This window comes from Schistocerca nitens, chromosome 10 (genome assembly GCF_023898315.1).
Source record: "Schistocerca nitens isolate TAMUIC-IGC-003100 chromosome 10, iqSchNite1.1, whole genome shotgun sequence".
Lineage (NCBI taxonomy): Eukaryota > Metazoa > Arthropoda > Insecta > Orthoptera > Acrididae > Schistocerca > Schistocerca nitens.
In genome coordinates, this window is record NC_064623.1 from 32,436,304 (window position 1) to 32,451,148 (window position 14,845).

Genomic DNA, 14,845 nt, shown 5'->3' on the forward strand with positions numbered 1-14,845 from the left:
TGTGTGTGTGTGTGTGTGAACTAAAGTTGCATCAGCCTTTTCATTATACAATCGATAGCAGTGACGTCCTGAGCAGAGAGACGTTTGGATTTCTCCCTCCATATGACCATCAAGCAGCCAAATGTAAACAACATCATGCAAATAATTCAGCATTAGCATTCGGTAGGGCTTGACACGAACAGGATAGCCATGGAGGAGCGAAGTTGTAAGCAGCTGTTGGGCTTGAAAACCACAACTGGTCTCCAGAAACAAAGTCCCATTACATAAATGACAGCAGGGTTTCATGGGGCCTGCAACTGCATTAACAACTTTCTGAATAATAAACAGATTAACCATAGCAAGGGACTGAACTTCAGTACGTGATACTTTGAGGAACTGAAGTGCAGCTGGAAGAGAATCTTTAGTCCCATTATGTTTAATAGATGTAGACTGAGATGAAGATGATTGGTTCAGCACAAAAAAAAAGTAGTAGTCCCCCATGACTGCCAGCATCTCCAATGGCACACTCCTTCGAACTGGTGGCCCCTCAAAGGTGGTGATTGATTGTTCACACCTCAGGACACACCCCCCTGGACTCCTGACATAGAGACAATTGGCAATGTGGGAAGGTAACAGCTCAGACAATCACTCCTCCCTGGGCCTGGCCTGTACCAGGGGGTAGAGTCTGAATGGAATACTGTGGCCGGTAGATTCACAGTCAGCATGGATCGTGTGGGGAGAGTGGCAGTGGTGGGGCTTATGGTCAGATACCGTAATAGAAATGCCAAGCGCTTGAGGGGAAGTGCCATTCTAAACTGAAGACTGTGCTCAAGTTGTAAAAATTAAGTAGAGCCACTCCACACTCACACTCGTGCGGTGACCATTCAAAAAGGTCTGTCACCTTTGCTTTGGTTAGTATCTAAAAAGGATTCCACTGAAAATGTAGCGATTCATTTTCACTTGGCTTGTTAACCATTTGTAGCTTTCAAAGAAGCATCATAAATGGTGAATTTTGAGTACAAGCTACACATTTCTTTTGTTGACATATTAAAATTTGCTTATTTTGCAAAACACAGTGGGGTTTACACAGTGTCACCTCACTAACATGTTGTGCAGATGCAATCGCAAAAGAATTCTGAAACAGTGATTTGATAAGTTTATTAATAGAGGAACTGAAGGAAAAGCATATCCTCAGTACAAAATAAATGTGTGATGTCTTCACTTAAGTTGTTTCAAAAATCGTAGCATTTCTCATTTCACCAGCCATCAATAGTCCCTAAAAATTACATTCTTCCATAAAAAAGACTGTAGTTGGAGGAATAACACTGTACATAATGAATTTTTCCATAATAACCATATGGCAAAATACTCTCCTCTTTGCATGCTATCATTTGTCAAAATCTCATTTGGATATCTCAAACCATTCATGAAATACAAGAAATGTTGTGGGTATTTCACTTTGTCTTTATCGCAGGTGCAGCATGATTGCAAATGAATGTGCTATATCAGTTTTCTCGATATTGGTGACGGACTGAAACATCCACTCAAGTCAAAAGAAAAATTTGATATGTTAATTAATTTCCTACACAATAACACATTACGTAACATGTATCAAACTCAAAATCATAGTGACTCCTATTTTTCATTGGAAACTTTTTCAAATTTCGTGCAGTGTTACTTCCATGTAAATATTATAATAACTACAACCATTGACAAAATGGTAGGATTCTGTAAAATTGTTTGAGAGAGAGTGCAGGGCATGCACCTCAATTCTGTCATTGCTGACCAGCGGAAAAGTGGCAAACACTGTTGGCCTTCCCTTCTGAACAAACAAATGAACTCGCCCAGCACTTTGGGCAAAAATGGGTCACTGCGCATCAGCTGCCATATCCTGCACAGACTCCATGTGTGAACCCTAACTGTTGACACACGAATGGGAATTAGGCATTACCTAGCCACCTGTTACACGTCAAACGTGTGGGTCGGCCATCAGGAGCACACAGGGACAAAGAAGAAACAAAGAAACCTCAAATGCTAAAGTGGAGGAAGGGTAGGAGATGGAGAATGAAGAAAGAAGGAAAGAAAAAAAAATAGATTAGGGACTGTTCCGATGTCAGGCTATCGAAACTTCAAAACACATTCCCAGATGTGACATTTTCCCCAAGAGAGGGGAAAATAAATAGCAGGACGACAGAAATGGAACTTGGAAAGTGAGGAGATGCTGCAAATGCTGGGGCCCTGTGGTAGCCAAGCATGAACTTGGCAAAGAGTGGTAAGCCTCCTGGGAGGTGAAAAATTATTAGTTCTGTTTTCTTAAAAACATATATAGTAGGAACTGTAGCATAATACACAGATGAACTTATTTTTATTTTGACAATCAATTTCAGTTACACTCTAAGTGTTCTCATGGCACGAAAGACATTTAACTGTGCATTGGACAATAGCAATACCTAGATGTCTTTTATTATCTGAGAATAGTCAGCGTTGACTGAAATTGATTTTCAAAATTAAAATCAGTACATCTGCATATCATGTGATGCTGTTCCTAACCCTCAATCTGTTTGACCCACCAACAAATGAAATTTCGGACAGGCACGCATGTATTTTTATTGACTTTAATCATAAATGTTACTAAACATTACATTTGATTAAATGGTCATCTTTCACAGCAGCTGTTATACAACAAGTTTTGTTTGGCTTTTTATTTCTTAGGCACATTACAGGTTAAGAAGGCTATTCACCAGATGTGTCTTTGCTATAGGTAAACCATCACAAGAGGTGACACTGTTAACATTTTGCATCCATATCACTTTTTTTTTTTTTTTTTTTTTTTACATTTTGATTAGTACAGAGTTTAATCCGATACAGTAGCATTAGTATGAAGCCCCTATAGCACAAAGTTTTATGAAATTCAAGTGAAGTGCATATTAAAAAAATCAAACACATACTCTTTTCCTTGTCACAGGCTCATTCACCCTTTCATGCACTCCTTTCTTCCTGCAAGCCTCCCAGTTTGGAGCATACCTACTGTCATTGCTAAAACAACTGCTGTAATTTTCACACATATTAAAATAAGATGTGCCCCCCCTCCCCCCCCCCCCCACACACACACACGCCCGCGCGCATACAGTGAACTTTTTAAGCAACAGAAACCAGTAAGTTCTCTTGAACATCAAGTCTTCCTTGGTGACAAAGGGTATCATCAGGAGAGCCATACGAAAGTGCAACAGAACTGCTATTGTTTCCTATTCCAATAAAAGAACTGATGGACAGGTTGAGCAGCAATCTGTGACTGTTGGTTAATGACACAGCAGTGTATGGGAAAGTGTCATCTTTGAGTGCCTGTACGAGGATACAGCACAACCTGATCAGACTTTTTATGTGACATGATGAATGTCAACTTCCTCTAAACGTGTGGAAATCAAAGCTGATGAAGATGAGAAGGGAAAACAATAGTGTAATACACAAATAAAGTACTAGTAATGTGCTCATTGACACAGCTATGGCAAGTAAATATCTACGCGTAATGCTGTAATGTGACATAAGATGGAATGAGAGTGTAAGGTCGACTTGAGTTTGTTGGGATAATTCTAGGACAGTGCAGCTCATCTATAAAGGATACTGTATATGGGACATTTTTTACTACTACTTGAGTGTTCAGATTCCCCATCACATGGGATTAAAAGAAATTCAGAGGTATGGTGCTAGGTTTGTTATCAGTAACTTCTATCAACACACGAGTACTACAGAAAAGCTCCTTGAAATAAAATGGTAACTCCTGGAGGGAAGAATACGTTTTTTGCAAAACACTAGTGAGAATGTTCAGAGAATTGTCATTAGTGCCAAGACGCAGTATGATACTACTGCCAACAATATATGTCTCATGACAACTGCAAAATAAAAAAGGTAAGAGAAATTCCAGTAGTAATCAAAACACATGTGAAAAGGAGCAATAAACACAAGTCTTGTGCACAAAACATATACACAAACAAAACTGTTTTTAACACTCAAAATGTTAAAAAGGATTAAGCTTGCAAAATGTTTACAGAACTCTTGTTGATGTTGCTTTACCATAAAGTGAAACACTTCTGAAGGTAACCAATTTTAATTACCAGTACACTTAAGGTAGAAAAAGGAAACAACAGTAGCTACCACAGGTGTTTATGTCTTTAGCATTCTTCTACATATGGATCCAGTTCAACAAAGTGATAAACGTTTCTGTTCCTCTCTTTTTTTATTCAAAGTGAAAATGTAGGGTAACTTCTTATTATGACATACATTGAACAGACATATATCTCACACAGACATACAGAAGGAATGCTGATGTACAAAAACATGTTTTATTCAGCTGATATACATATGATGATGATGCTGATTACTAACATAACAATTAAAACACGTACAGTATAAAAACAGATACGTAGAGTGTCTGGAAAGTGAGTCACACCTGTCTCATAGTGGTGCCAAAAGTGTATTACATAATATGTAAAAATATGAGGTTCTGCTGTAGTGAAACAGTCACCACCATAAAAAAGTGGTGGACAGATGTGCCAAGTTGAGAAGGTCTGAGCCTACCATGCATTTCCTGGGACAATATGCTGTGGATGATAATGTGTTCTTAAGCTGCATCATAACCGTAGGGAGACAGTGCCATGGGAGAGAGACACACACATTTCACTACCAATAGAAATAAAATTTTAAGTTGTCCCACTCCCCACAGGGAATAGTTTTCTACGACTGTGAAAGTGTTACGTACAGTGAGTTAATCCTGAAAGGGGAACTCATTAATTGTGTATATAATGTGATATACTAAAGGCTATGTGCACACTTCTGTGGAACAAGGTGTGTAGAAAGACAAACAGAAGCATCGCTCTCTTACAAAGACAGTGCAGCACCTCCTTATAAGGCCAAGCATAGCACAGGCTTTGATAGGTGTGATTTCCCACTTGCAGGAGTAAATTGAAATAATACATAGGTGCATGGTCACCAATTTGTCAGTAGCAATCTATCTTCTTAGCTAACTCCATAATCGAGGTACAGATTTCTGAATGATAATATTCTGCCATTCTCCCTGTTACTGGAAGGTTTACAGAGGACATTCATATGTATGAACTTCTTTTTTTTCAACCAATTTTTCGGCTGTATATCTTTTGGCCACCTTTCGAGTGTGCCGCCATCTGAAGTCATTGCACACACCTCCGTCTATTTAAACCCAACTTCCGGATCACTATGTATGCGATCACAGATACACGAGGGCCAGATATACCATTTGGTGGCAAAAAGCTTTGTACAAGCTGACGATATGGCTAGACACTCGATCCATGCTTGGATACCAATGCACCAATAGAACTTCCACTGTAGCAACAATTCTGTGAGTTAATCAAATGAAGTACTGCGTTCCACACATTGCCCAGGCGCTAAAAACTAAATTCTCCACCAAATGAATTTCCATTGCTTCCTTCACCACTGGGTTCCTGGACAGTGAAGTCAACACTAGAATTTTGACACTGTCAAACAGTGTAGAGTGCTCAGTGTTGTTGCATTGTTCTGCCACATCCATTCATACTTTGGGCAGACGAAACGTATAGCCCATTTTGATACATCGAGCAGCTGATGCATACAGCCCGTGAGAGAGAGATGCTCAGAAAACTGTAGGTACACCCAGCTCTTACAACCCACCGAATCACATGTGGCAGATGATTGTATTGATACTGGCCATTCTATACCATTTCACAAAGTAAAAATTCTAGCACAAACTTCACCATTCTGGGACTCTGTGGTCAATTAAGCAGTGGAATTTAGCTTGCCAAAGGATTTAATTAGGATGTGGCTACAGCTCAGGTACTATTGGCAGATTGAGTGTCTACCCACAGATTCTATTCGTAAAAAGTTCTTTGCTGGCGAGCAATACATCTGATCTCGACGTATCTGTGACTGTAAGCGCAGTGGTATGGCACTCGGCTTTAAAAGGATGGGTGCAAGTGCTTTAGCTTTATTCATTTGGCTCACACAAAAGATGACCAAAAGGCTGAAATCCCAGTTGAAGAAACGGAGCTTTTTGCAGGTGACGCCCACGATCTAAGGATCAGTCAATGCACCAAGGAAACACGAAGATGCATGTCACTTTATTTTGGTTTAGTTGCTGCAAACTTTCAGCTGTGAAGCCATTTTCAAATTTTTGTACAGTACAACTCATCAAGATGAACATAATTACCATAAAATCTCACAATGGTAAAAGCACAAGGGTCCGCCAGACTTCACAATTAAGGACGTGACATCAAGGGCATCCCGATTTGCAAGACATCCCTGTATGCAGTCCGATCAGTTCTTACATTCGTGAGTGGCATACTCTTTCACTTTAGCTCTACATACACTTGGTGCCATGCCTACATTTGTGAGCTCCAGTGAGCCTCCTATGTTTTTAGCACCATTTTGTTTCGTGGGTGCTTGGGCTCAAACCGGAGTGTGACCATTTTCATGTGTTTCACTACACAAAAATTTCAAAATGCCTCGATGACAGAAAATGTGGAGCAATGAAATCAAGGTAGAGAGCTATTTTACTCCAACCAATGCCAGTGCAGGAGAATGTTACCATTTACATGGTTTACGGTGGATGTGGACCCTATTGCCACCTACAATATTGCACAGATTTCTATTGGGAGGGCACGGAATGCTCAGTGCTGCATTCCGGCACACATTTAATACAGTTACTGAACCTGCGTGATTACATAGAGAAACACAAAATTTCAGGATAGAATTTTGGACTAGTCCTTGCATTCAAGGAAAGAAATTCTTAGCACTCCCTACAGACACATATTTCTGAAAGCTGTGATAGTTTCTTAACTTTTGTGCGTGTTTATGGCCATACTAAGAATTTTGCCTCCTGAACTTAGAGACTAGTGCCAAATTTTACCATCTGTGGTATAATGCTCTTACCAATAAACTGTTATAGGCCGATAATATGCAAGTGTAACTCACTTTCTGACTACCCTTCGTAAATGGTACAGTCTGAGCATTATATACAGTAGATGACGAACAATTGATGCAGCAGTTCATCTTACTTAAGTCAGTATCTTCTGCACAGGTAAAAGTCAGCATCACAGTATGGAACAGAGAAACTGTCTCTGCACACTGACAGGAACAACTGGAGTAGGGCAATTTTCAGAAGTTTCAAAAGCTAGAGTTTATGTGTTTTTAAATTTACATGTACGTTGGCCTTATTCCAGTCATTCCTATCTCAGAAATTAGTAGGTTGATACACTATTCTGTTTTGTGGAACTATTCATCTTTAATTGCATACTCTGAATTTAAATTCATATTTCAGTATTTTTACTTGAAATCTGCCTGATTCTTTTACACTAGCAGATGTAAATTACCACACTGTTGCCAATATATTTCAAACAAATATATGTAACCATGGAAATATAATATATACCAAAAATAACAGCAGTCAGTCCCATGTGTCAACATTCAGAGCAGTACACCTTGTAATTGAGCCATCTACAAGTTTCATTCTACGGAATATGTTTCTTATCATAACATATATGCTAAAATTATTCTCTCTATCAAAAATATTAAGTACTAAGTCCCTTCCCTTGTGCAATTGAGTTAGCACATGTGAATATTTAAGATAACTCATTGTCGTGTCAATACATTTCTTAAATAACCTACAATATAAATCAAAGAATAAAAAAATCAATAATATCAGATCTCTGTTAAATCACTGTGTATATAAGATCTTGCAGCTATGTAATAAATATCATTTCAGTGTCTGCAACTGTGCTACTACACGAATAAATATAACACTTTTGAAACATTGTATGTAGCACTGTTTTCTATTACCAGCACAATTTTTATCCAAAGAAAAAGAGAAAGGGAGGGACACACACACACACACACACACACACACACACACACACACACACACAGTGGGGGGGGGGGTGAAAAGAGAGAGGGGGAGAGGGGGGGGGGAAGAGAGAAGGGGGAGACGGGGAAGAGAGAGATTTCTGTATGAAATTAGCAATATTTTTATCATATTTATAAACATATGTAGGGAAAATATGCTCCTGGTTGGCACAACCATAATATATTTATGTAGAGTAGTGAGTACAAATAGGGATAAATTGAAAGTTAAGTAGGTGACAACTTAGTCTGTTAAAAAGTATGCTTTCAAAATCAGTCCTGGAATATGAGAGGTGGTAGATATAGCTGCCACTCTATTTTTACAGACCAAAGGAAAACTATGGCAAGAAAGGTGCTAAAATTTGATTACAAATCATAGTTACTGATACATCAAAATGGAAGAATAAAACGTAATTCTTCAGAATGAAGCATACTGAAAGAATGGCTACTCAATATTTCATAAAGAAAAATGAATATACATCAGTAATATCAATTAAAATAGTATGTAGTTACAATTATTGCTACACACATACTATCAAGTAATATTTTATTTAAGAGATTTTTTTAAATTTCACAATGCTACACAAAACTCTATACATATAAATTATTTATATTACCAAGGAAGTTAAAAGGATCCATGGAAACACACTAGCTATTTTGTACCACCATTTCCAAAATTTATGGTGCATACAATGCCTTTCATACAGCAATATAGCATTAACAATATACTTATCATCACAGTCACAATATTAACCAAAAATACGTGTGTTATATGAACAGTGATAATTAAGATGTATACATTAAAAACAATGTAACATTTGATTCAAGCTTCTTTAGCAATAAATTCATTACAAAACAGAATATTAATGAAGGATAACACACTGATCTCTTCATAACTAATTATTAAAGCAGTCCTGACATGAGCACAGTAGAACTAAGTAATGAAAAATAGAAACAGTTGGTACGTAAGTCAAAAAACCACCAACTATAAAATAAGCAATGTACTGGTAATTAGTGTCTACACTGTTCAATATAGAACTGCCTGTACAGAACAGGGCATTTCTTGGTACAATGGATAGCCAAGTATACATATAACTGGACAGTAACACATACAAACATAGCAAATCTGAACTAAAATCATTAAAAATCTGAGAAGTGAAATCACTCCAGTAATAGTACACAACATGAGAAAGAAAATCTCAGCACTTGCAACACATTCAAAGGGACATTTGGTTTTATATTTGTTTTAAAATTCAATATAAATGACACGAAATGCTTACAACTAAATGTATAGTCAAGCACAAAAACTCCTAAGCTATACAACACAGCCCTTTTAATACTTGATGATTCTACCCTGCTCGTGGCCTTCTTTGAAGCTCAACTGTAGTGCAGCACTGTTCCACTTAAAAAAAATAATAAATAAAATAAAATAAATAAATAAAGATAATAATAATATAATAATAATAATAATAAATTAAAGATAAATACAAGGTGAAACAAAAAGTACTTTACAACTTTGGAATGATATAGAAATAACTTACAGAATCCGTATATTCATCATTTTGTAGCTACAGTCTCAAGTTTGATTCATGTAGTACATCCGTACCCCATTCTGCCACCAGGAGTGTCAGCGTAATGCACAGTTAAGATGTCTACTTTCACTGGTGAGGAATGTGCTCTCTGTGTGTTTCGATTTCATACAATGATCTCTGCAACAGCTGTTCAGTGTGAATTTCACAGTACCTCCAAGCAGGCCTACAATTTACCCTTGGCACAAGAACTTTGTTCAGATGGGTCGTTCACCGTGACATGTTAGATCACCAGCTATGGCGCTTTCTTCTTTACAGAGAAAACTATCACCAGTATTTGTGCCGGGATGGAATACTTTCGCACATTTTTGTGATTTAAGTTTTTTAAGCTTCCTTTCACTGTATTGAAACAGCTTCCTCTGTGTAAAAAAGTTTTACCTTTCTGTATGTAATGTATGTCTTGTGTATTTGTGCAGATAGTCGAGTACCTTGTACAGCATGTTCAGGAAATTGCAGCAAAGATCATCTGTGAACCCCAAGAAAACTGTAGAGCAGTGGAGCTAGAGACCATTGTGCACCAGCTAGCTGCTACAAAAACAATCGATGGCCATTTATTGCTTATTGGTAATTGTTGAGGAATAATGGTGATGCTGTACATTTGTCAATGGTTCAGCTATGGTTTTATGCCTGAGGAAAGGCAGTTACTATTGAGGAACAGGGAAAGACACGAGGAATTAAGATTATGTGTAGAGGGTCAGAAGGACCAGTCATGTAGTTGCTGTTTGTTTGTTAACTTGAGCTGATGTGGTTAGCTATCAATATTATTTAATTGGACAGTTGTATCAATTTATGGTGCAAGTGGAAAGTTTCCACAATTGGAAAGTTTCCACAATTTTAGAAATATGACTGAAAGTGCCTGCACTTTAGTGAAAGATTGCAGCATCTGACATAGGGATGGATATTAAAGATTGGAAATAATCTAATTTTACTATGCTCCTTGATTTGAAGAATTATCACAGTGACATATTCTTCAATTAGCTGAATGGGGTTTTAAGTTTGTACTTGTAATACAGTTATGAACTATTTAAGGACTGAGAGTCATGAATCGACGAAATATTATTTTATTTCAGCGAGTCGACTGAACTTATTTGAGTTGGGGGTTCCAGTTATGGTGTATTTGTAGCATGCCTATAAATTAGATGCTGTGATTAAATGTAAAAGTTTATGAAGGCATTCTCTGAGGCATAGAGTAACAGTCATAAATGTATTGGATGGATTTGGTATTTGAGGTGATAGGTGAGTAGGATTTTGTGGATACTGAATTATTTTATTGTCGAGAGGAGTTCTCAATTTTTGAAGAGATTTGAAGGTTGTTACTGGAACACCCAGACCGGTAGTTTTTTCTTTAAAGTTTACCTGACTCAGAGTTGTGATTGTAACATTTCATGGTGATCCAGACACTAGTTGAACCATATTTAAGTGGAATTCCATTGCAACCATTATTCTTGTAATAAATAGAGATGAGTGACATTTTCATTGAGGTTTTGTTAGTAGGATCAAGGATTGCTAACACCTGAAGTGGCTGAGAATTCTGTAAAATGTGTTTTAAATTGAGGTGGTAGCACCAACAATTTTTGTTTGATTTTTTTTATTACTTCATTTCACTTACAGTGGGGTTAGTTTTGTCTGTACAGAGTTAGCAAAAAGAAAAGAATTAACTGTTATTTTGTTCAAAAGTCAAAAGCCCCGCATTCTCATTTAGCCCAAAGTTACTAAATAATTGTTATTTGAGAGAAATAATAACTTACAGCAGAAACAAGCGAGGTCTTAAAGTGTGTAATATTAACAAGTAGAAAAGACCTGTCAAAGTAAGTGATTCCCGAGAGACAAATGAATGCAAGATAGGCGATCCAAAGTATTTACCAGTAAGGATGTAAGAGTCAGTTATCTATTTAAAGATACAGAAAATACGAAGGACTGGTTTCTTTTTGTTCCAAAGTTGATAGTTTACAAATGCAGTTTTGTATCATAAAGACAGAGACATTATTTATATTACGGACAGGCGATGCCATAGCAACAAAATAGATCACCAACTGTATCTATCAAAATTCATACATCTAAAATACTTTGGATTTTTGGTGAAGGTATTATGCGTAAACAAGAAGGTAGCAAAATATAACTACCTTTACTGTGATTTTACTAAAAGCTCAATAGGGAGGTGAGTGCACTGAAGGTCTGCGACTTATGTTAACAAGTGATCTGAGTTGTGTTTTGTTAGTAGTGATTCTTGGCTACTCTAAAAGATTACAAGTAAAAAAATTAATTTTTTTCTGTTACAGGAACAGTTCTAGAGTGCAACCTCTTACATACATGTTTAGACAAAATAATTTCAGATTAATTTCGATCAATTTATTGTATTTAATCTTAGGTATTGCTGGACAGAAATACAAGACATAATTGCATTTTTCCGTTAGTGTGGTGACTTCAACATAGGAAGAACTACACGTTAAAAGTCACTACTATTGACCTTAACATAATAACAACACTGAATGGAAAAAGTATTTAAAAACTACATCAATCACAATCTACGTAAATAACAGCCATTTGTGTGCTTGATTGTAATTTCCCAGAACCTGAGCTTTTGTGTAGCGAGAGAGTTACCACTGCTTTCCTTCAAGTTATAAATCATTATTTTTAAGACTATTTACAAATTTATTTTTTTTCCTCAATTTTTCCTCTTATCGGGGCTGGGTTGTGTCTGCTAGCAACAGGGCTAGTTACGTGAAGTTATAGGTGGCAGTTCTCGTACAGGGCGTATTGTGCATCTAGATATGCTTGGAAACATTTTAATTTTACAGATCAATGACTGAGACGGTGCACCACCTCTTTTACTCATGGAAATTTGATGTCTCTCAACAATCACTTCCCAGCTTGCTGTATTGGCCGAGAAGGGCCAATCGCATGGCTACCTCGCTCCCCAGACTTGACACCACTGGATTTCTTTCTTTGGGGTTTCATTAAAGACCATGTGTATGTTCCTTCCCTAACAAACAACTTAGACAACCTGAAAAACAGAATTTACACTGCCATTGCACAAGTTATGGCCAATTTGCTGCTACAAGTGTGGGAGGAAATTAATTACCAGTGGGATGTCTGCTGCATCACAAATGGTAATTACATTGAACTAAAATGACACTTGATATTTTTATGTGAAACTTGAGATTGTTTGCTACAAAATGAGACATCTACCAATTCTGTAAGTCAGCTCAATAGATTTGTTTATTGTTCCACAGTTGAAAAGTCCTTCTGTTTCACCTTATAAGGACAAAAGGAACTGAAATAACACTGAACAAACAAAGAAACACACAGAATATGTGGAATCAGAATTAAGTGTAAGAAATGCCTTTTATAGGTTGGACTAAATATTTCTACCATTTAAGGTGTCAAATGAATGTGTATGAGGAAAAGAGAGGGGAAAAGATAATTAAATAGTTTTAAAAATATGGTCACATTTTAGTTTCCAAGTGTGGAATGAGTTTTTTTAGCTCCGCACAGAGCCTGTACAACAAACACCTACTTGCTGGGTCTGTATCCCGGAAAGAATGCTTTCAGGGCTTCAAACAAGTGTTCATTCACAACAAATGGGAAACTGTCAGGCAAGTCTTCCTTGCATGTTGGGCACTTGTACACTTCTGCCTGGAAAGAGTTCTGCAGACATCCCTGAAAAGAAATAAATGCAAAATGATCAACACCAATAATTATCATGTCAGTTTACTGTTTTTTCAATAAATCCGCAATGACTCAGCTTTATTATAATAATAACAGCATACTAATAAAGTGGTATCAACTCTCTTTTCTTACAAGCATGACAGTCAAGCCCAAAATTTCACCAACAAAATACAAAGTAAATGAAATTTTCAAGAATATAATTGATTAGTCTTCTTGGAAGAAAAGGAAGAGTGTAGGTAATTTGGGTGAATGTACTGGGGAGAATAGAAGATGAAGACATTTTCGGGCCTCTTTCCTGATGAGGCAACAGTTTGTTGCGAAAGCTTGAATTTTGTGTGTGTGTTTGTGTGTCTATCGACCTGCCAGCGCTTTCGTTCGGTAAGTCACATCATCATTGTTTTTAGATATATTTTTCCCATGTGGAATGTTTCCCTCTATTATATTGATTAATTCTTTTGGTTTGTATATATATATATATATATATATATATATATATATATATATATATATATATATATATATATATATATATATAACAGAGGGAAACATTCCACGTGGAAAAAATATCTAAAAAGAAAGAAAGTGATGAGACTTACCAAACAAAAGCGCTGGCAGGTCGATAGACACACAAACAAACACAATAATAACAGCATACTAATAAAGTGGTATCAACTCTCTTTTCTTACAAGCATGACAGTCAAGCCCAAAATTTCACCAACAAAATACAAAGTAAATGAAATTTTCAAGAATATACTTGATTAGTCTTCTTGGAAGAAAAGGAAGAGTGTAGGTAATTTGGGTGAATGTACTGGGGAGAATAGAAGATGAAGACATTTTCGGGCCTCTTTCCTGATGAGGCAACAGTTTGTTGCGAAAGCTTGAATTTTGTGTGTATGTTTGTGTTTGTTTGTGTGTCTATCGACGTGCCAGCGCTTTCGTTTGGTAAGTCACATCATCTTTGTTTTTAGATATATTTTTCCCACGTGGAATGTTTCCCTCTATTAGAGGGAAACATTCCACGTAGGAAAAATATATCTAAAAACAAAGATGATGTGACTTACCAAATGAAAGTGCTGGCAGGTCGACAGACACACAAACGAACACAAACATACACACAAAATTCAAGCTTTCACAACAAACTGTTGCCTCATCAGGAAAGAGGCAAGGAGAGGGAAAGACGAAAGGATGTGGGTTTAAAGGGAGAAGGTAAGGCGTCATTCCAATCCCGGGAGCAGAAAGACTTACCTTAGGGGGAAAAAAGGATGGGTATACACTCGCGCACACACACACACACACACACACACATATCCATCCACACATATACAGACACAAGCAGACCATGTCTTGGTCGCACACACACACACATATCGATCCACACATATACAGACACAAGCAGACCATGTCTTGGTCTGCTTGTGTCTGTATATGTGTGGATGGATATGTGTGTGTGTGTGTGTGTGTGTGTGTGTGTGTGTGTGTGTGTGTGCGCGCGCGCGAGTGTATACCCGTCCTTTTTTCCCCCTAAGGTAAGTCTTTCCGCTTCCGGGATTGGAATGACTCCTTACCTTCTCCCTTTAAACCCACATCCTTTCGTCTTTCCCTCTCCTTCCCTCTTTCCTGATGAGGCAACAGTTTGTTGCGAAAGCTTGAATTTTGTGTGTATGTTTGTGTTCATTTGTGTGTCTGTCGACCTGCCAGCACTTTCA

The 14,845-nt window shown here is 37.3% G+C and overlaps 1 protein-coding gene across 1 annotated transcript in view; it reads right to left on the minus strand.

The window, feature by feature from the left end:
* Positions 1 to 8,714: 8,714 nt before the first annotated feature.
* Positions 8,715 to 14,845, minus strand: part of LOC126210499 (E3 ubiquitin-protein ligase UHRF1-like) — a 162,485-nt gene continuing 156,354 nt past the window's right edge. The window contains exons 13-14 of the mRNA XM_049939743.1: positions 12,988 to 13,130; positions 8,715 to 9,283 (exon numbers count right to left, since the gene is read on the minus strand). Coding sequence (XP_049795700.1) covers positions 9,259 to 9,283; positions 12,988 to 13,130 — 168 coding nt within the window. The 3' untranslated portion in view covers positions 8,715 to 9,258. The remainder of the gene's footprint in view (positions 9,284 to 12,987; positions 13,131 to 14,845) is intronic.